At 38.4% G+C, this 21020-nt stretch overlaps 2 protein-coding genes across 5 annotated transcripts in view; one reads left to right on the top strand and one right to left on the bottom strand.

Annotated features, from left to right (window-relative positions):
• On the bottom strand, positions 1 to 15129 carry ABHD17B (abhydrolase domain containing 17B, depalmitoylase). 4 transcript variants are annotated; one of them, XM_081320307.1, is made up of 5 exons: positions 14805 to 15129; positions 13849 to 14006; positions 8152 to 8626; positions 5038 to 5217; positions 1 to 3532 (listed from the first exon to the last, which is right to left on the bottom strand). In XM_081320307.1, exons 3-5 carry the CDS (start codon positions 8616 to 8618, stop codon positions 3313 to 3315), a joined length of 867 nt encoding a protein of 288 aa, XP_081176433.1. In that variant the 5' UTR covers positions 8619 to 8626; positions 13849 to 14006; positions 14805 to 15129; the 3' UTR covers positions 1 to 3312. The 4 variants fall into 4 exon arrangements, with proteins under 4 accessions (XP_081176433.1, XP_081176431.1, XP_081176432.1 ...); XM_081320305.1 differs by lacking the exon at positions 14805 to 15129 and adding an exon at positions 14124 to 14172 and having other exon boundaries at positions 8894 to 14006; XM_081320306.1 differs by lacking the exon at positions 13849 to 14006.
• A 180-nt stretch (positions 15130 to 15309) lies between these two features.
• Positions 15310 to 21020, top strand: part of LOC308663684 (uncharacterized protein C9orf85) — a 42755-nt gene continuing 37044 nt past the window's right edge. The window contains exon 1 of the mRNA XM_081320308.1: positions 15310 to 15555. Within this exon, the coding sequence (XP_081176434.1) occupies positions 15454 to 15555 (102 nt within the window). The 5' untranslated portion in view covers positions 15310 to 15453. The remainder of the gene's footprint in view (positions 15556 to 21020) is intronic.

The following is a 21020-nucleotide window of genomic DNA, read 5'->3' as shown; positions in this document are numbered from 1 at the left end:
TCAAAAGCTAGGTTTTTATTTGAGCTGTCTGAATGTACAATGATTAGCAGGATTTTTAAAACAGAAATAACTCCAGAGTAAAGCTTAGAGCTAGCCTTGACCCTGAATTAATCCAATGTTAAACAAAAGGACAAACACAAGCAAACGTAGTAAAGATTAACATTCAAGATTTAACTTCATCTAAATAATTTCCATTTACAAGACTTCTTTAAATTGTTTTATTTTCTGGAATAATGTATATATCTGTAATTACCTTGTATCCACATTTCCAGATGTGGAGGCTCAACTACCAAAGAGTAATAAGGTCAGTTTGAGGTAGTGTGCAGTATTAAACCAGACAATTACATCCATTTACTTGCAAACTATAGCAACCCAATTGCGCAGTGTATCAGTGATCATCATAGTTACGCAGCACAAAAATGAATAATTATTAGTGTACAGTTTTTTTAAAAAAAATCACCAATTCCATAATAAAGATGGCAAGTCTTTTTTTCACTAATGGCTTTTATCTCATGTAAGGTTCTGCAGAAATTACCATGACTGAGTTAGTAATAATGAAGAACCAGAAACAAATTTGATCTGGAATTGTCAGTATTTGCTTAAATGCTTGCCAAATTCTTAAAATTTCTTGGGGGGGAAAAGGCATTTCGCCACCCTTTACCTCATCTTCTAAAAATTACTGTACAAAGTATTTTTAGGAGTACAATTTTACTACTAAGTAAAATTGAAGTATTTATTTCTTAACAGTATGCTTGTGTCCTATTCAAAGGAATCATATTTCTTCCACTCCATAAGAGCCAGTGTGCATCAAAAATACATAATTCAGATTACTTAAAAGTCATCACTAATTTGTTTTGGTAAGGTAAAATATATCATGCTTATTCAATATGGATGGAATGGACAGAAGTATAGTGTTTACATCTTTTATATTAAGTTGCTACATCTTGAGGCAATACTTACCTCTTTACTGCTAGTAAATAAATGTGCAACTTTACCCATATACTTCTCCTATATGTACGCAGTTGATTGTAAGACAGAGCAGCTAGTTGTAAATTATAGCAACTAGGGGAGAACTCATTGCCTAACAACCAAATCATATAGAGTGGCAAATTCTACATTCTTTATAAATACAGTCTGAAATGTAGGGCAATATAATCATAATATGAATCAGCTTGCTACTGATACATACAGTTGCAAACACCCTTTTGTAAAATAGCAAGTTGGTCGCACCAGCACACAACAGTAATCCATATATTCATCAACCGCAATCTACATCTTTGGCTGGTATAGTCACTTATGTCGCTATTCTACTGTTCTAAGAAAGGATACATGAAACAATACTGAGATTAAACTGAATTTCCTGGAGCAACTTTTAATTTGAATTATTAAGGATTGTAGAGAAAAGATGTAGTATTTTTAATCTGAAAGTCAAGAAGTTAAACTACCAAAATGTAATGAATTTTCTCAGTATTTCATTCAAATTAAAACTATTTTTAGGATCAATGTTCAAGCTTCAAGCATTTGAGATTTTATTGATTTTGAAATACATCCACTGAAGTCATTAAGTCTATGGGACTAACAACTAAAACTGAATCCAATCGCTAGTGCATCACTCTAATTGGAGAAGGTATGTATTTTTAAATGTACTAATAAAAGATTTCCTTTAATCTATACTGGTAAAACAGCATCTCAAGCAAAGAACTGTTGCTAATTTTCTTGAATTCAATCTCTGTGTGACCAATTTGCCATGTGAAACAGTTTATGGAGGCTGAGGTTGGCTTAAGCATATTAAACATTAAAACTAATTGAAATATTATTTTTAAATAGTATGGATTGAAACTACATTTCCTAGATCTAACACTGACAAACATTTGCTAGCTATTGTGACAACTCATAGTTTGCCTTATATATTTAATATATTAAGTCCTTCATTTATGAAATCAAAAAAGCAATTTAATTAGAAGCCAGAAAGGCTTGCTCAAAATGGGAGCATACATTTGTCAAATGTCTTCTATCCCCTAAAAAAGTGGATGATATAAGTAGGAAAACTGGCAACAAGAAATAAATCTAGATTTTAGGAATCACTAGATTTTAGCAAGATGTCACATCAGAAATTGTGCTCTCTTACTGTATCACAGAGAAAGAACTAATCAGGAACAGTTTATGTTTCGCACAAACACTTCAGAATTGTAGAATTTTTCTTAAGAGTTAAACACATCAGAATCTAAGCATTTACAATACATCATACAATATTCTCAGACAATCACAAGAATAAGCAGAACAGGTTAACTAAGTAAGGCTTTAAAATAGAAACACAGTGTGTATTTGAATATTATTTTGCTTACAGGACAGGCTATATTTTAATTTTATTCAAGCAAAAATGTATTCTAGGGAAAGGCAGCTTATTTTATGATGAGTTGTCAACATTTGTTTTACTATATAGAAGTACATTAGTAAACTTTTCATAATTGAAACAATTCTATATTGTAAAACATTCAAATCAAGTGTCAACTAAGTCTGTAACTTTGCATGTTTGTCTATATAAAAAAAATCAAATCAACATTAGATTTTTTTGGAAGATTTTTACATGATTATTTTAAAATAGTTGTATATAAAGTTCCTTAGATTACTTGCCGATATCATGGAGATATTGGTTCCATATTTTGTTGAGTTTCTATTGGCCTTGTTAGTAGAGCAGTGCTTTGAAAACAGAATTTTTGGCCATTAATCAGTCAGGAAAAGAGGGGGAAAAACACTGAGAAGACGACAAGGTAATAAAATACTTATTTTGATTTGCTCCTTATATAAGGCCTGTAAAATTCAAGTGGTTGTCTTCATTCTTTTTTATTCCTTCAAATGCAATGAATGTTTGTATTTTATAACTGCTTCAATTACACCTGTGCAACAGAGTATATCACAGTACATTTTGAGATGTTTTAAAAATATTGTATATAAACTTGTTTGGGATATGCTAAAGCATTTGGCAACACTTTTACAGCATCAGAGTTTAGATAATTAAAATTTTACTTCCTTCTAAGATTTTTGTACATCTTAAAAAGACTTGCAAATTGACTTAAGTATAGAAGAAAACTTGCACAAAATATATAAACCACACCAGTTTTGTTCCATCATCTACAATTCCAGTTAATACTGGCACTAAAACCTTCATTAGTTATGTTTACAAATCATTTTACCTGTACATTTATGAAGGCAACTGACCCGATTTGAAAACAAAACCATCAGGTTTTATGTGGTGGCTATTAAGATCTGGAGTTCAGCAATGAAATTCAACAAGTAACTAAACAAAGCAGTTTACAAATTCACCAGTTCCTGTGATACAAACTGTTTTAATCTTTCAAGATACTGTACGTAAAGTTCCACATCATTATGTCCTGCCCCTTCAAGCCACAATGGTTCCACAGGTCTTTGGCAACGCTCAAATAATGCTAGGCCATGTGAAAAGTCAATCACTTCATCTTCAGTCCCATGGATTATTAACACTGGAGAAGTTATTTTAGATATCTTGTCAATACTACATGAACACAGAAAAAAAAACCACACACATAACAGAAAATTCCACAATATCTTACATGTGCATATGGTTAAAACAAATATTTACTATGCTTTATTGACAGTGTGCCATTAGAGCAGAGGTCTTCATACTTGGCCCTTTATGACTCATGGACTTCAACTCCCAGAATTTCTCAGCCAGGCATGCTGGCTGAGGAATTTTGGGAGTTGAGGTCCATGAGTCATAAAAGGGCTGAGTTTGAAGATCCCTGCATTAGAGTTTATTTGGTGGAGATATTCAAAACCAGGACACACAAATTCATGTAGAAATTAAACTTTTGGGAAAAAAATACAAGACTGACATCCTGCCGTATATATAGCTGAATTCTCCTGGTAGTGAGAAACAGTATAAGGTGAGGTTTTTTCCTAACTTCCCCTTAGGCTCCCAACACCACCTTCATGTTTCAAAGAATAAGAAGACATTTTGCAGCAATATATTAATGATGCTGAAGACTAGAGGAGGATGGTAGCACTGGAGAAAGTTGCTGGCCTATCTTTCTTTCATGAGCCCAGTTCTTTCTGCAAAAGGTAAAAACTTGAATACAGGTAGTCTTCAACATACAACCATAAATGGAATCAGAGTTTCTATTGCTAACTGCCAAGGCCGTTGTTAAGTGAGTCACACCCAACTTGATAATCTTTTTTGTCATGGTTGTTAAGCAATTGACTGCAAATGTTAAGTGAATCATGTGGTCATTAAGTGAATACAGCTTTCCCCACCAACTGATTGTCAGAAGCCAGCTGGGAATGTCCCAAATGGTGATCCCATGACTCTGGAACGCTGCAACCATTGTAAATACCTACTGTGTTTGCCCAAAAATAATTCTTATAATTATTATTATTATTTGTCCTCTGTGAAATGCAGGCCGGAGCTCCATTCTATGGATTGAATCCATAGCTTGGTTCTTGGCTGCAGAGACCTTCCGGAAAGGCCTGACTGTGAAATGCAGGCTGGAGTTCCATTCTCAGCTGCAGAATGAGGTTGCTCCTTCAGCTGCAGAAGAACTGGGCTAGTGAGGCACGTATCATTCTATGGGAGGCCTGGCTGCAATGGTAAGCTCCACCCACCCACCCAAGTTAGGGCTTATTTTCGGGTTAGGTCTTACTTTCAGGGACTCACGGTACCAGTTGTCAAGCACCTGAATTTTGTTCTTGTGACCATGGGGATGCTGCAATGCTTGTAAGTCTGAGGACCAGTCATAATCACTTATATCTATGTCATTCAAACAATCACTAAACAAAATGGCCGTAAGTCAAGGACTACCTGTATTCAGATGGGCAGGCCTTATTGCAACCCACAGATTTTATTTAATATATTTTGTTTGATTTATAGTAGTGAAAAAAAGTCCAGATACCCAAAACAGGTTTCTAATTTAATGACTTTTCTTTTGACATTCAAGCAAAAGAGCATATGGATGAGACAACTAATTTCCAACTACATTTTTTTAAAAAAGCACAGCAACTTACTTTGGGAATGCATCAAAGCAGTACGTTTTCTTTATATCAGGAAAAGCTACTCGCATTCCTGAGGTCAGTGGAGAATGAAGAATTACAGCAGCACTTTCATAACGAGCAGCAAGATCCACAGATGGCACAGTTCCTATGCTTTGGCCATATATAATCACATTTTCTGGGCGAATTCCATATCTGGAAAAGTAGTTTTTATGTAATTTCAGTGATGAAATATGCTATGAATAAAGTAAATATACAAGTGAACATAAAACAGTAAAATTATCTATCTTACAGAATGTAAAAAATAAATCATTTTATCCCGTTCATGAAGGGTAAAAAGTTTCACAAGTACAATTATATTCAAGCAAATACTTTCACTTTTAAGTGAAATGTACTAAGAATGTTATACTTTTAAGACTAAAAAATATAGTCATTAGTATATTTTTAAATAAAGATTATAAAAAAGAACTTATAAAAATGGCATTCAACATTTGACAAATATCTGTCCTCTCAGATGGCGGTTCAATGTCTATTCTGAAAACTTAAGAGCACATACAGCTTATTAATCCAATTAGATTTTTCTAAACTGGTTTTACATACCCAGAATCACACCTCATTCTTTCTGGTGAAAGGAATGTATGATGCTCCTTTTTTGCTGAATGACAACTTCCGTTTTATGCCAACTAGAATGCCAGCCAGGAAGCCAAACAAGCAATGAGGCAAGCAGTATTTCAATATTTAGAGCAGTGTTTCCCTAAGTTGGCAACTTCTAGGTGTGTGGAGCAACTAACAATTCTCATCAGCTGTCACCAGCTTAAGGAATTCTGTGATGTGAAGTCTACACACCTGAAAATTTCAGTTCAATTCAGGCACAGATTTAGAGCATCAGTAACCCTCACCCCACCCCATCTTAGAACATGTGCAAAAAGTGTACTGGTACAATTTCTAATTAAGAAATATCATGAAGTATTCTGATCAAGGAACTACTCAAAACTATAAAAAGTCATAGAGAATATACAATTCTCAGCTTCAATGTCACCTGACTAAAAAGCCATTTAAAATGAATTTGCTATGTTACTAACATCTACTGCTTTAAAAACAAGTAAGTATACAAGTATGTTCAAACTTTAAAGCGATTTAAATTATTATTTATCCCTACTCCACCATAAAATCACAACAGACACTGACCTACTAATTTATAAGTATTTAGGCAAGGATCAGGTTTATCTTGTTTCAAACTAGAGGTCCCAATAATTACTTAATTATTACTAGGCTTAAGACTTACAATCATATACACAGTCAATAAAATCAAAGGGGTTATTTAGTCAACATATGCAAGTTTTTAAGGACAAATAAACAAATCCCTCTTTCTATATGCATTTCCAAATAATTAAAACATGAAGAGTGACCTTACAGTGCAGAAATATTTTTGAAAAATGTAGGAATGTTGAAGACAGAAATAATGTATTGGAAACATCAGTCTTAATTAGATTACATTTTTTTAAAAAGACTAAGAAATTGTAAAAAAAACAACCCATCATGCATAGTAACAGCAAGAAAAGACAATCCACTACCAACTGGAGCAAACAGTAACTGCTCTGGATAAACAGAAGCATGACAACAGCTTGTTCACAGATATTCTTCCTCTCCACCCACAAGAATGAAAAATACAGGGCAACCATCCACTATGATATTGCTGAAACTGCATGTGTGGTTTAACCAGAAATATTCAGGTAAGTAGTACACACATTGAGTTAAAAACAGCAACAGCTGCTGCTTCTACTATAATCAGTGAGGAAAGGATGGCACAGGTGCTGTTGGGAAGGATGTAGGAAAGCAAAGGAATTAATAAAAATTTAGAATGTATCTTATCAACATAAGAATGAACAGAGCAAAAAGATAGGAAGTCTTAGCTATCTGTGAGGTAGCCAGATTTTTATTTAAAAAATATGCATGTCAAAAAATATGCATATTAGAATGACTGCCTAAAACAGACATGTCAAACTCGTGACGTCATGTGACGTCGTGCAACGTATTGGGAGTTTTGCCATTGCCGACAATGGGGTGGGCGCAGCTTCCGGATGATGCATCCGGCCCGTGGGCTGGCAGTTTGACACCCCTGGCGTAAAACTTTCATTCTCAATATTCAAGCCACAGAAGAGCCACAATAGCTAGGTTAATATTATGCCATTATTTTAAATTAATTGTTGCTCTAGTGATATAGTTCATATATAACAAGCCATATAGCATGGTTTACAAATCAAAATGTTTGGATTTCTGTAATACAGTGCTACACCTAAATAAACTACATGATGGCTTAGAACAGGGGTTTCAAACTGCTGGCCCGCAGGCCGATTGCAACATGCAGAGACCACGCCCACCCCAGCTCTGGCAATGCAAAAAAAGTCACAATACATCGAGACACGTCACGAGACGTGTTTGACACCCATGGCTTAGAATGATGGAAACTTGCACCATGATGCTTTAATATAAAAAAGCATTCAATGTAGAATCCCTACCACACTAAATTAGCTTGATTCCAATCATTTATTTTCTGAAGATACGAATTAATCTGAAGCACTGATTTAACATAGCACCTGATTTTCCTTACCAATGAAAAATATATCAATACTAATATTTTACTAATCTATTAAACTGAACTCCATTGCCACAATGTAAACAAAAGCATTTTCACAAATTAGTAACGTATCCTTTACCCTTACTTAGTGAATTAAAAAAAGACAATATGAACAGATTTTTAATGTAAAACCTCTCAAAGGGCTGAGCAAACAAGGTCAAGTAGAGTCCAATTTCCTCACATCTTATTTTTTACAAGTCTCTAATAAAGCTTTCCTGAGGATTGAAAGAATCTAAATAACATAGGCTTTGGCTAGGGGACTGGCAGGAAAAAAAAAGTGAGCACAGTTACAGTCACTGTGGCACACAGCCATTCACTCTACCTTTCCCCAGTCCCCATGCCACAATTGATCCTTTCTGCAGACTTTTCCCAATGCTCAGATAAACGTTTTCAGGAGGGCTTCTGCTAGGCTTGTTATGCACACAGTCAAATTCACTGTGAGAATAAACAAAAATTCTACTAAATTTGTAAAACAACATAATTTTATTTACCTTGTTCTAAGAGCTACCCAAGCAGCATCGATGTCAGCATACAAGTTCTTCTCTGTTGGTTTTCCAGAACTTGCTCCATATCCAGAATAATCATATGAAAATATGTTGCAATTAATCCGTGAACCAAGTCCTATGTAAAAGCTGCTCATCTGACCTAAATCAACAGCATTCCCATGCGAGAAAAGTAAAGTATACTTGGCGTTAGGGGAACAACGCACAAACATACAGGCAATCCTGTTACCTTTGCTGGTTCTAGTCATGAAACATTCAATAGCATCTTTTTCTCTAGAAGAGTATTGCCAGTCTGCTCGATCAGAAAGATGTAGAGTCCAACGACTCCCACTTTCATCACACATGAGTGTATAGGTGGGGTCTGGGGGCAAAAATGCCAGTTTGGAAGCTATTTTTCCCGGACATGGTGGACAACAGAATAGGCAGCAGAGTTCACTAAATGAAAGATTGTTCATCCTCCAATCTGAAACAAGAGGGAAAGGATGTTACCTTCCAGTAGGAATTCCATCATCATCATCAAATACTAATGTGCCAGGAATTTTAGAAAAATTAAAAAGTAGATCAAATTCATTACGTATTATTTTCAGTAAAACATTGAACTTTTACATATAATACCAATGCCACACAATTATTGCTAAAACAGCCAGCACAGGGCCTTCAAATCAAAATTTTGATTAAGAAGGAATTAGTGTTCTAAGAAAAAAAACTGGTTTAATGGTAAACTCATTACCTTTTCTTCCTGAAGTGGAACATCTAATAACACCATTAGGAATGTTATTCAGTTTTCTACTTGTAATAGCTCAGTTATAGATCAACACCACAACACTGAGTTATTTAGAAACCACCTGTCAGTTGTAACCAACTTAAGTATGACAAAGCAATGATTAATACAACAGATGTAACATTCATAATCAACTGAAATTTTGAGTGTATTTTTTTCAGGAACTGCCAATATATTGCAAAACTTAGAAAAAAATTTATAAAATAAAGACAGCAAATAATAAAGCAATTCTGGTAAAAGGTGCCTTATGCACAGAATAGTACACAAGCTGAAATAATGATTTGAAAAGGCCTTTTGACTTAGGAGAAAAAAAATATTTTCATTGCCTCAATGAGATTGATTTTATTTTTATGTTGTTAATTAAAGTCTTTATGTTGTTAATTCTTTAAGAAGTTCAAACAGGGAATAATGAATTATTTCAAAACAGTGCCTGACTTCCACCTAAGGAAGTGCTGTTTGACTAAATAATACAAGAGTTGCTGAGAAATACCAGGTGAAAAAGAATTTGCCAAAATCAAGCATTTTATATAATTCCAACAGCACACCACATTTGTTTGCTTACTTTTTACCAGTACATCATGTGAACATTTTAAACAAACTATAACTTTAAATCACAGTGTTAACATAGTTACCATGCTTGAACCATACTTTTTAATATAAACAAACTAAATTGTAACTTTAATCATAGTTATCATGCTTGAACCATACTTTTTAATATCCAATTTTCTTAAACCCATGCAGCAATCATGAGACACCAGCAAAAGGAACAGTTACAGACAGGAATCCATGAGGGTTGCTATGCTGAATCCAAACACTTTTGTCTGTTTTATATCTAAATACTGACTACTTATTGTTTTCAAAATGTCTGGCTTCACACATAACTTTAGGGACCAGAGTGGTTTTGTTTGGCGTTTAACTGGCTTTAGTTTGATTCTGTTTCAACTACGGGCTTGTAACTTCTGTTGTATTTTTGTTGTTCTTGTAATAAATTTAAAAATCTTATTAATAGCATTGGTATCTTAAAAACATCACCGCATTGAACGCACTATTCTACCCAGAACACATTACTGTACCAAGAATGCTATGATCTTCCTTAATAATAAAGTTTTTGATTAAGCATTGTTTTAAAATTATGCTGTGCATTTATTCCCCCTCCTTGAAAAACAAGAGGCTCAGGAAGTAAACAAAACTGAACATAGCTAAGGAGTCTGCAATTCTTGTGTCTGGTTTCTTTAAAAAGAAAATTAGATGCACAATAAATCTATAAACACTTTCTCAGAAGTCTAAGTACATTTGATTACAGTACTAGCAACCGTACTGCACAATAGCAAATATCATACAAAATAAATCACAAGTCTCCAAGACAAGTTTACGGATTAAGCAGAAATTTAAATAGAAACAGAAACTTTCATTTTTGGAAAAGGAATTCATTTAGTTTTAGACAAATGAATTTTAGTTAAAATAATTCAAATTATGTTTTTATTATGTTTTACAAATTATGTTGTACTGATAAAAATTGTACTTTCTAAATGTATGCTATGTTCCATAATTATTTTGAACAATAAATCCCATGGAAGTTGCTGCTTGGTACAGTTGTATTCTAGCAATTCTTTCTCTGTTAGATTGCTAAATAACTTAGATATTAAATGTGTTTTCTCTTATTGAACTACTTACAAATTTAACACATGTGCAATATGCTGTATTAAATATGAGTTGGTGTAACACCTTTGCATAACAAGCAATTTGATAGCAGCACCCATGATGCTAATACTACTTCCTTTAGAAGTGTGACTAAGAAATATTAAAGGAAGCTGTACAGTACTGTAGCACATTCTCACTATGCAGTTAGTTCAGCAATGTACATGCTTAAAAATGGAAGCCTAATATTTACAATATAAAATTCAGACATTTCTGTCCTACAGATTAGGTGAAAAAAGACTATTTCATTAAATATATCTTTTCTCACATCCCCATCCATTTATAAGACTTCTGTTTGAATGTTTGATAGAACCTGAGCAAATAGTAAATAGGGGTTATGGATCAATCTTGCAACCCAAAATCAACCCAACTCAAAATCACATTCTTTAGTTCAACAGGGTTAACGCCAACGTGTGTACAAGAAGAAAGCAGATGGATCTTTCATGACTTTTTTTTAGGTGCATTTAAAAAAGATGAAAACTCATTCTAGTTTTTTCAGTCTTCAAACCAGCAGATATTGAAATAACGTTCTCTGATATTCTAGCCATAGTAGTTAAAGACCAGTTGTTGTTTTGAAATTACAAAAAGTTTGCTTAAATTTTATTCCTAAGCTTCCAAACAGATCCATGCTATGAATCAGAGAGAATGAGCAATGAGTATACACAAAGGCCCCTGACCCTATATCACACGCTGACAACCCCAACCTTTTCCCTGGGTCATATGATATGGCTTCAGTCTACGAGTGAAACAGCCAAGTCATCATAAAGCCTATCAATATAAAAGTGGCACAAAACAAAAAGGGCAGGTAGTCCTCAACAACTTATGACCACAATTGAGCCCAAAATTTCCACTGCTAAGCAAGGCATTTGTTAAGTGAGTTTTTGCTCCATTTTACAACCTTTTTGCCACAGTTAAGTGAATCACTGAAGTTGTTAAGTGATCATATGGTCATCAGTGAATCTGGCTTGTTGGAAGCCAGCTGGAAAGGTTACAAATAGTGATCACATTACCCCAGACTGTGCAACTGTCATAAATACATGTCAGTTGCCAAGCACCCAAATTTTGACCAGGTGACATTACAATGATTGTGAATCCAGTCACGTCATTTTTTCAGTGCTATTGTAACTTTGAATGAGGACTAAATGTATCTAATTTTAACACCAATATTTTACCGGTCTTTCAACAAGAAACAGGAAAGACCTCTATTTTATTTGCAAAGAACGAGGGTACTGTATAGCCAGCCACACAATTCCATTTTAACAATATTCTGAAACAAAAGCAGCATATATCTTTATCTTCAAGTGCAGCAGCTCCACTATTCCTCACTGCAATGTCCATTGCAATAATGAAGGATGCTGAATTGCAGTTTTGTGGCTTATCACTTTTTCACAGTCCCACTCGGAAAATAACTGTCTAGTAGTCAATCAACTCGTTAGATTATTCTACAATATCTAACTAATCATACTATTTTGCGTATAGTTATTTCTGCCCTCCTATCTTCCTATATAGGAAGAAATAGGGTGCCTTTTTCCATTTATTAATTTTGAAAATCAAGGAAGAACTAATGCCAGTAAGAGTGCAACTGGCTCTTCTCTCTTGGTAGTATCAAATTCAGAAATATACTATTCTATTTAGCATGTGAAACATACATTTAATTAAACTATTTAATGAGCATTTCACATTTAATGAAAGCTTTTGCACAGTAAACATTTATTACACTTATATGTCTGCAAAACTGGAAAGTGATTTACTCAATAAAAACAACCAGAATGCAAAGGTATTTAAAAAATTAACACTATTGGGAAATACATTAAAAAGTTTCGATCACCTTATAGCATGATCACAAACATTTCATTCCATAGTCTGCTCAAAGTCACTTTTTTCCACATTTTAGAGCCAGATTTGTGCCAAATATTTATGAGCAACAACAGAGAAGGTACACTACTAGATCCCATAAGATGTCATTGTTTTACTGAAAGGATCTGAACCATACCTACATGGTCAGATCTTATTAGATGGGGAAGGGCATTTGGAGAAAAGCAATTCCATAGCCAGCCAGACCCAGATAACATTGTGTAGATTAGGGGTCACATAAGAAGCTGGGACTGTTGTGGAGGACTGAACCAATGGGACTGTTGTGGAGGACTGAACCAATAGGACTGTGAAGGTGCATAGGCACGCATACACGCACATACATAAATTGAAAAAAAGGCATTCTCCTTCAAAATAAAAGTAATGCAGTACTGCATGCATGGCATGCACTTATTTACATTTGATTTCTAATTTCCAATTAACCTCACATGGGCCAGATAGGGGCAGCCAAAAGATTGGCCCAAGGCTGTAAAATGTCCAGGTCTGTTATAGATAACATTTTGAATTGTACATGCTCTTCTTAGTTAAGCTTCAGCGAACTCTCATGAAACTATGTTTAGTCAGGACCATATTTTTTTTGAAAACCTTATTTGTGGAAAAGAAATATTTTACCATGGTATTTTGTGGAAGAGAAATATCTTGATATATTTTTCCCCACAAATATCTTTCTACAAACAAATAATGTACCAGAAACCTGGGCATGTTCAAAAGTCCTTTAATAAATAATAAAGCTAGCATAACTAACTTGAATATTTTGTGCTATTTCCTTTTAGCCATTCTTCCTTAGGATGCAATGAACAAGTCATCAAAATGGAATGTTAGGGTCATGGCATACAGATTGCCAAGAATATGCATTCAAAACTGGAAGTAAAATATGAATTTGTTCCAAGTTTGGAGTTGGTAACATACAAATTTATCTGAGCAAGAATAGGAAGCATGACTGGATGATTATGTTATCAAAGAACACATGGGATAAACTATCAGAAGAAATAAGAAACTACTAGACTATATTACTCTTACCCTGACAAAATGTGAAGCTACGTATATGCTTTATTTTCTTGAAATAAATTTTAAAACAATAGACCCTCCCCCAAAAGAATTTAAACAGTAAAATAACTCTTTAAAAGTTTCAACTAAACTCATTTAAATTTTAGCACATACAAAAGAAACACACGACAGCACTGTTACAAACAGAAACACAATCTACCCCATCATAACAACAGAAACCCCGTCTTGTTAGGTATGTTAGTCATTCCAAATTGGTCCCTTTACACCCTTCAAAAGGCTAAGGGGTTAGGAAATCTTCAGGATCTCAATAAGAATCAGAAACCCACTTGTTTATATTAGTTTTAAGCCAGTAATACAAGCCTCCAACGAAAGCCTTTAAAAGACCACAGTAACAGTACAGTCCTTCAAAGAAATTCTCATCCAAAGCCTTCTTTAGATCTTACGAAAATCCAAACAGGGTTCGCAGGAGAGGAGCCGGGCGAGGCTAGCGGGAAGAAAAGCTTTGTTCAGAAACACGGCCAGCACTACTTGGCGCTTTTCTATCCCCTAGAACAGTGTGCCTTTCATCCTCCCTCTCTCTCCCAAAGGCTGCCTCGCATACAAAAGAAGGACGAGCACAGCGTAGGTCATTCTCTCCACCAGGAGCCGAGAGTTTTCCCCTCTGCAGAACACGCACGTTCAATCCCAGCGCTCGCCTCGATTTCTCGGCCTGCTGAACGGCCAGACGAGCGCCTTCCCCACCTCCCACCCACCCACCCCCGCCGTGCCCCCGACTCAACCGCCCGGCTATCTAGGCCGTGTCGCTGCTCACACCGGGAGACGAGACGAAGCTCTTTCCACGGTACGCCGGAACCTCGCGGGCAGACGAAGGCGAAATCGAGGACCCGCGTCCTGGCGCCGCAGCGGAAGGCCGGTGTATTGCAGAGGAGAGAAGGGGGGGGGGGCGAGGGAGGGAAAGCACAGTGGGGGGGGGAGGGAGAGAGAGAGATGGAGGGCAATTGCGCGCACATACTGAGGAGGGCGCTACCCACTCCATGCGGGGCAGATTTCGGGGACCCAGCAGAGCGGCTCCCGTTCCCAGAGCTCTCCCGGCGTCCTCGTCCCGATCCTCCCGACAGCCCGCAGAACCGCAGGCGGCCTTAATTATACCTCAGACAAGGATTTCCTCTGCCCCACTTACTTCGGCCAGGGCTCTTGGAGAGACACGCGAGGCCACTATCTTCAGCGACGCCCCCCTTTCTCCCTCCCTCCCTCAAACTGAGGCGACAAAGAGGGCGCTCACCTCCGGACTCGCGCTCCGTAGAGAGCGCAGGGCCGCGTCCAAACTGCCTAGCAGAGTGGCGGGCGCGCTTCGGCGCTGGCTCCCGGCTCGCCCACAGCGCTCGGCCCGGCTCCTCCTGCCAAAGCTCTCGGGGCGCCGCCGTTCGAAAGCCAAAGGGATTCAATTAAACCGAGCAACAGCCGAGGCTCCAACGCCGGCCTAAAACGCCGGCTCCAGTTCCACCCTTCCTCTCCTCAGCGGCGCCCAAGCTCAGGAAGAAAAAAAAAACACCACACAAAACGAAGCTAGAGCGCGGCAGAAGCTCCGGTGCGCGTTCCGTGGGAGGAAAAAAATAAAAAAAGCCAGCCCACCTCACGGGGAACTAAACAGAATAAGCCACAGAGAGAAGCCGAGGTATAGACCCCGGCCAAGCGCGGCGAGGGGCGGGATTTAAGCCTCTCTGACCGGTAGCCCTCGGGGAGCCGACCAATAAAATCACATCTCCCAGCTGTGTGCTCTTGTCAGGTTTCCTGGCAGGAAGGCGGGGTCTTCCTCACTGAAGCCAATCGCAGCCGCTCTGCTGCTCGAGGTAACCTGAGGCGCTCCAACAAACCTCTTCGCCGGATGTGAGGAGCCGGTTTGCTTCCGGGCGAGGTGAGTGGCGTGAGAGATGAGCTCGCAGAGAGGCAACGTGTCCCGGACGCGAGCTCAACGGCACCAGAACGCTCAAGCCTTCCGGAATGATAAGTACGACTCCAGCGCCCAACGCAAGGTATGAGGCCGGGTTGCAGGAGGTTTCCCCCCTCCCTCCATTCTGTCTCAGCGTGTTGGAAATGATGGTGGCGGCAGAGCTCTTCGCGGGTCGATCAAATCTCTTGGACCCAGACTCGTATTTTTTAATTTAGATGCGCAACCCCTGAACTCAGGGATGGGCACCTGTGGCAACTTTACGACCTGTGGACTTCAATTCCCAGAATTCCTGAGCCGGCATGTCCACAGGTTGTAAAGTTGCCATAATTGCCCACCCCTGTCCAAACTAGTGTAAACATTAGGGTTGTTTCTCCTCTCTAGGAGGGCGGCCTGCAAAAGAACTTGGGAGTTTCTGCCCTTTTTTGAAAATAACGAGGGAGTATATATATTTAGATTTAAGGTGCTGGTACTTACCTTTAAAGCCCTACATGGCTTAGGCCCGGGATATTTGCAGGACCGTCTGCTACCGGGGACGACTTCCCATCGCCCAGTGCACTCACACAGAGAGGGCCTCCTCAGGGTGCCGTCGGCCAGACAATGTCGGCTGGCGACCCCCAGGGGGAGGGCCTTCTCTGTGGGAGCACCAGCCCTGTGGAACCAACTCCCCCTTGAGCTTCGGATGGTCCCGGACCTCCGGTCCTTTCGCCACAACCTCAAAACTTTTTTCTTCCATCAGGCTGACCTGGATTGATGATGGGTTTTTAAATATGTTTTAATTTTTAACTGTGTAGTTAATTTATTTTGGGGCTGTTATTTTATTCTTTTTTAAATTTTTGTATTGTTTTTTATTGTTGTTAGCCGCCCTGAGTCCTTCGGGAGATAGGGCGGCATATAGGGTGGCATATAAGTCATATATATATATATATATATATATATATATATATATATATATATATATATATATATATATATATATATATATATATATATATATATATATATATATATATATATATATATATATATATATATACATATACACACACACACACACACACATATATAGATATAGATATAGGTATAGATATAGATATAGATATAGATAGGTATAGATATAGATATAGATATTAAAGAGTCAGAAGATGCATGTGCCTTGAGATGCCTTGAACAGAGCCTGGAAATTTTTGATTGCACCTGGTCATTTTCTGTTTGTCTCTTTTAGAACACACACACACGCACGAACCCTCATTAACCCTCATTAAAATGGCCTGGCTAAATGGGTAAGGCTGAGAAAGCAGCGTTTTTTTTTAATTTAAAAAGTTTTACAATACATTTTGACTTTAATCCCCCCCTCCCCCACCCCCACCCAACCCTCCCTATCCCTTCCCCCCATTCCCTCCTCCCCCCCCCCACTTCCCAGAGCTAAATACAGGGTATAAAATAAAAAAACAAACATAAGCACCCCTATGTTATCAGCAATAAACTATTAGTTCTTTCTCCCTCTAGCTCATGTAAAATGAATACAAACAATATTAATATTACAAATAAAGTAAAAAAGAAAAAGAGAAAAACAGAAAAGAGCTTTACTCAAAATAGATTTTCTTAATCCCAGTCCTTATTCATATTAATTTCAAAGAAAAAAAAATAAACAAATTCTCAGTTATGCGCCAAAAGCGCCTATCTATTAACCTTAATAATCTCCAACCAAACTAAACCATAATCAAAAATAAATAATTCTTGCATGTATCACACCAAATGTCTCGCAGTTCCAAGTCATCCTTGAGTTCAAATAAAAAGAGTAAAAAAAAAGGGTTAAGCAGTCTGTAAGACAACTTGTTGTTAATTAGGAGCTTGCATACCCATTCTTAGTTCAACACACACTTTTAGTCCATAACCCTAATATACTTTTCTAACAAGCAAATAACATCCATCTTAAATTGTGTTAAATATTAAAAAAAAACTTTCTTTCTCCTCTATGATAAATTTAATCCATTAAGATACTAATTTAAAAATTTAATCAGCAATCTTAACGCCCCAAAACTTTTGGAGCATGTCTGTCATGACCCCCAAAACTTCTTTGGACCGCGCCCCTCCCACATCTTCACTGTAAATACACTTTGGAGATTCCATAACTATCTGCTGGTCTTGCTCTTGCTCTCGTCTCGCTCTTCTTAGGGCGGCACGCGTCTTCCTCTGGCCTCCTGCAACATCCAATGAAACTGTATCTTGATCCCCTCCAACACCATTGTCCTCTATCTGTCTGTCTGCAACATCTTGAAGCTTTCCCTCGCCGTATCCCTTAACAGCTTCCAAAACTGATAGGGGGGTTGCTTTTAACACATTGCTATAAAAATCACGTGCCTGGGCCACAGTAACCAGACGATGTCTTTTACCTTCATGCGTCACCACCAGTCCAACTGGAATCTCCCATCTAAACTTAATATCACATTTCTTAAGTTCCTGTACTAAAAATGCAAAACCTTTCCTTCTCCTTAAAATCTTCGGAGGAATCTCTTTTAAAACCAAGACTTCTTGCTCAGCCACTACCAGTTTAGTATCATAGGCAGCTTGAATAACTTCATCTCTAATTACTCTCTTTGTAAAATACAGGGAGTGCAGAATTATTAGGCAAATGAGTATTTTGACCACATCATCCTCTTTATGCATGTTGTCTTACTCCAAGCTGTATAGGCTCGAAAGCCTACTACCAATTAAGCATATTAGGTGATGTGCATCTCTGTAATGAGAAGGGATGTGGTCTAATGACATCAACACCCTGTATCAGGTGTGCATAATTATTAGGCAACTTCCTTTCCTTTGGCAAAATGGGTCAAAAGAAGGACTTGACAGGCTCAGAAAAGTCAAAAATAGTGAGATATCTTGCAGAGGGATGCAGCACTCTTAAAATTGCAAAGCTTCTGAAGCGTGATCATCGAACAATCAAGCGTTTCATTCAAAATAGTCAACAGGGTCGCAAGAAGCGTGTGGAGAAACCAAGGCGCAAAATAACTGCCCATGAACTGAGAAAAGTCAAGCGTGCAGCTGCCAAGATGCCACTTGCCACCAGTTTGGCCATATTTCAGAGCTGCAACATCACTGGAGTGCCCAAAAGCACAAGGTGTGCAATACTCAGAGACATGGCCAAGGTAAGAAAGGCTGAAAGATGACCACCACTGAACAAGACACACAAGCTGAAACGTCAAGACTGGGCCAAGAAATATCTCAAGACTGATTTTTCTAAGGTTTTATGGACTGATGAAATGAGAGTGAGTCTTGATGGGCCAGATGGATGGGCCCGTGGCTGGATTGGTAAAGGGCAGAGAGCTCCAGTCCGACTCAGACGCCAGCAAGGTGGAGGTGGAGTACTGGTTTGGGCTGGTATCATCAAAGATGAGCTTGTGGGGCCTTTTCGGGTTGAGGATGGAGTCAAGCTCAACTCCCAGTCCTACTGCCAGTTTCTGGAAGACACCTTCTTCAAGCAGTGGTACAGGAAGAAGTCTGCATCCTTCAAGAAAAACATGATTTTCATGCAGGACAATGCTCCATCACACGCGTCCAAGTACTCCACAGCGTGGCTGGCAAGAAAGGGTATAAAAGAAGGAAATCTAATGACATGGCCTCCTTGTTCACCTGATCTGAACCCCATTGAGAACCTGTGGTCCATCATCAAATGTGAGATTTACAAGGAGGGAAAACAGTACACCTCTCTGAACAGTGTCTGGGAGGCTGTGGTTGCTGCTGCACGCAATGTTGATGGTGAACAGATCAAAACACTGACAGAATCCATGGATGGCAGGCTTTTGAGTGTCCTTGCAAAGAAAGGTGGCTATATTGGTCACTGATTTGTTTTTGTTATGTTTTTGAATGTCAGAAATGTATATTTGTGAATGTTGAGATGTTATATTGGTTTCACTGGTAAAAATAAATAATTGAAATGGGTATATATTTGTTTTTTGTTAAGTTGCCTAATAATTATGCACAGTAATAGTCACCTGCACACACAGATATCCCCCTAAAATAGCTATAACTAAAAACAAACTAAAAACTACTTCCAAAAATATTCAGCTTTGATATTAATGAGTTTTTTGGGTTCATTGAGAACATGGTTGTTGTTCAATAATAAAATTAATCCTCAAAAATACAACTTGCCTAATAATTCTGCACTCCCTGTAGACCACCACATCTCTGGGTAACTTCCTTTGTCTTGCAATCCATGAATTTACACGAAAAATTTTGTCCATATTTCCCTCAATTTCAGATGCTGGCTGGCCCAATACCCCTTCCAGAGCCTCAGAAATCAGCTGCTTTAAATCTTCTTTACAGTTCTCCTTTAAACCCCTAATTCTAATAGCATACTTCATCTGATGATACTGAGCAAGGCTCAATTCTCCGTCCATTTTATCCCTTATATTTTCATTTTCTGATACCTTTGCTTCTAATATAGAGTTCTTTTGACTGAGATCCTTCACTTTTTCATCCAGCTGTTGCACACATTCAGCTACAGATTCAATCATAGACAACATGTCCACCCTCATTGCTCTAAACTTCTCTTCCATCTTCTTCTCCAGTTTCTCCTCCAACTTTTTCAGCTTTTCATCCATCATGTCAGACATCAATTGTGAATGCTTTCCAAGAGCATCTTGTAAATCCTTAAGCGTCAATGCCGGAGGAGGTGCAGGAGGAAGCAAAGCTTGCAATGAGGTCTGTTGCACCAGGGAAGACCCCGCACTCCGAAGAGCTTTAGAAGTTTTAGCCGCCATCTTCCCCCACTTTCACTTATTGCGCACTTTCACTTTAAAGCTATAAAATCCATTGAGCTAGAGAGTAAAGATAAGAGTCCACATCACCTTGACCTCCTGTACCGCTCTGCCTGCATCTTGATAATCAAAAGTATTCCCTTTTGGCAGGGGTGGTTGCTAACGCCTGGCTCTGCTCCATAAATCCCGGAGCAGGGGCGCTGCGCAGCTCGGAGCAACCCAGGCTTCGGGGGGGCTCAATCCTTCAGCCGCCCAAACTCTCAGCTCAGGCGGCCCCGGAGAGCTCAACCCCTACCTGGGGCCTCACCCCCTCCTCTTCTCCCGAGGAGGGGGCTTCAAATCCATCTAAACAGCTGATCGGCGCTGTTTACGATGGAAAAACACAGCTGCGGAGCGGGCAGCCCGAAAACGGCTGTCTTCGGCATCGCGTCGCCACCGGAAGCCCAGAAAGCAGCGTTTTTTGAATACACTTTTTTTTTAAAATTCCATTTATATCCCGCCCTTCTCCGAAGACTCAGGGCGGCTTTACAAACTTAGCAGTAGCCTTCATTCTATGTATATGCCTGCTTATTAGGGCTTTCACACACACACCCCAAGCGGCATTATTACAAAGTCAGCTTAATTGCCCCCAACAATCTGGGTCCTCATTTTACCTACCTCGGAAGGATGGAAGGCTGAGTCAACCTTGAGCCTGGTGGGACGCGAACCTGCACTAATTGCAGGCAGCTGGTGTTACTTAAGGAGGCATTAGCCCACTGCTCCACCAAGGCTCTTTAAATACTCATTAGCC

This window comes from Vipera berus (assembly GCF_964194415.1).
Source record: "Vipera berus genome assembly, chromosome: 2".
Classification (NCBI taxonomy): domain Eukaryota; kingdom Metazoa; phylum Chordata; class Lepidosauria; order Squamata; family Viperidae; genus Vipera; species Vipera berus.
Note: the sequence above shows the minus strand (reverse complement) of the source record. Positions and strands in the feature narration are given on the sequence as shown.

What these genes read in the sequence shown, in the direction of transcription:
- ABHD17B (XM_081320307.1), bottom strand. Translation starts at nt 8,618, where the DNA reads ATGAACAATCTTTCATTTAGTGAACTCTGCTGCCTATTCTGTTGTCCA. An exon ending in TGGGTAGCTCTTAGAACAAG is followed by an intron (nt 5,218 to 8,151) that starts GTAAATAAAATT and finishes CTACTTTTCCAG; the next exon opens with ATATGGAATTCGCCCAGAAA. An exon ending in TGCTTTGATGCATTCCCAAA is followed by an intron (nt 3,533 to 5,037) that starts GTAAGTTGCTGT and finishes GTGTTCATGTAG; the next exon opens with TATTGACAAGATATCTAAAA.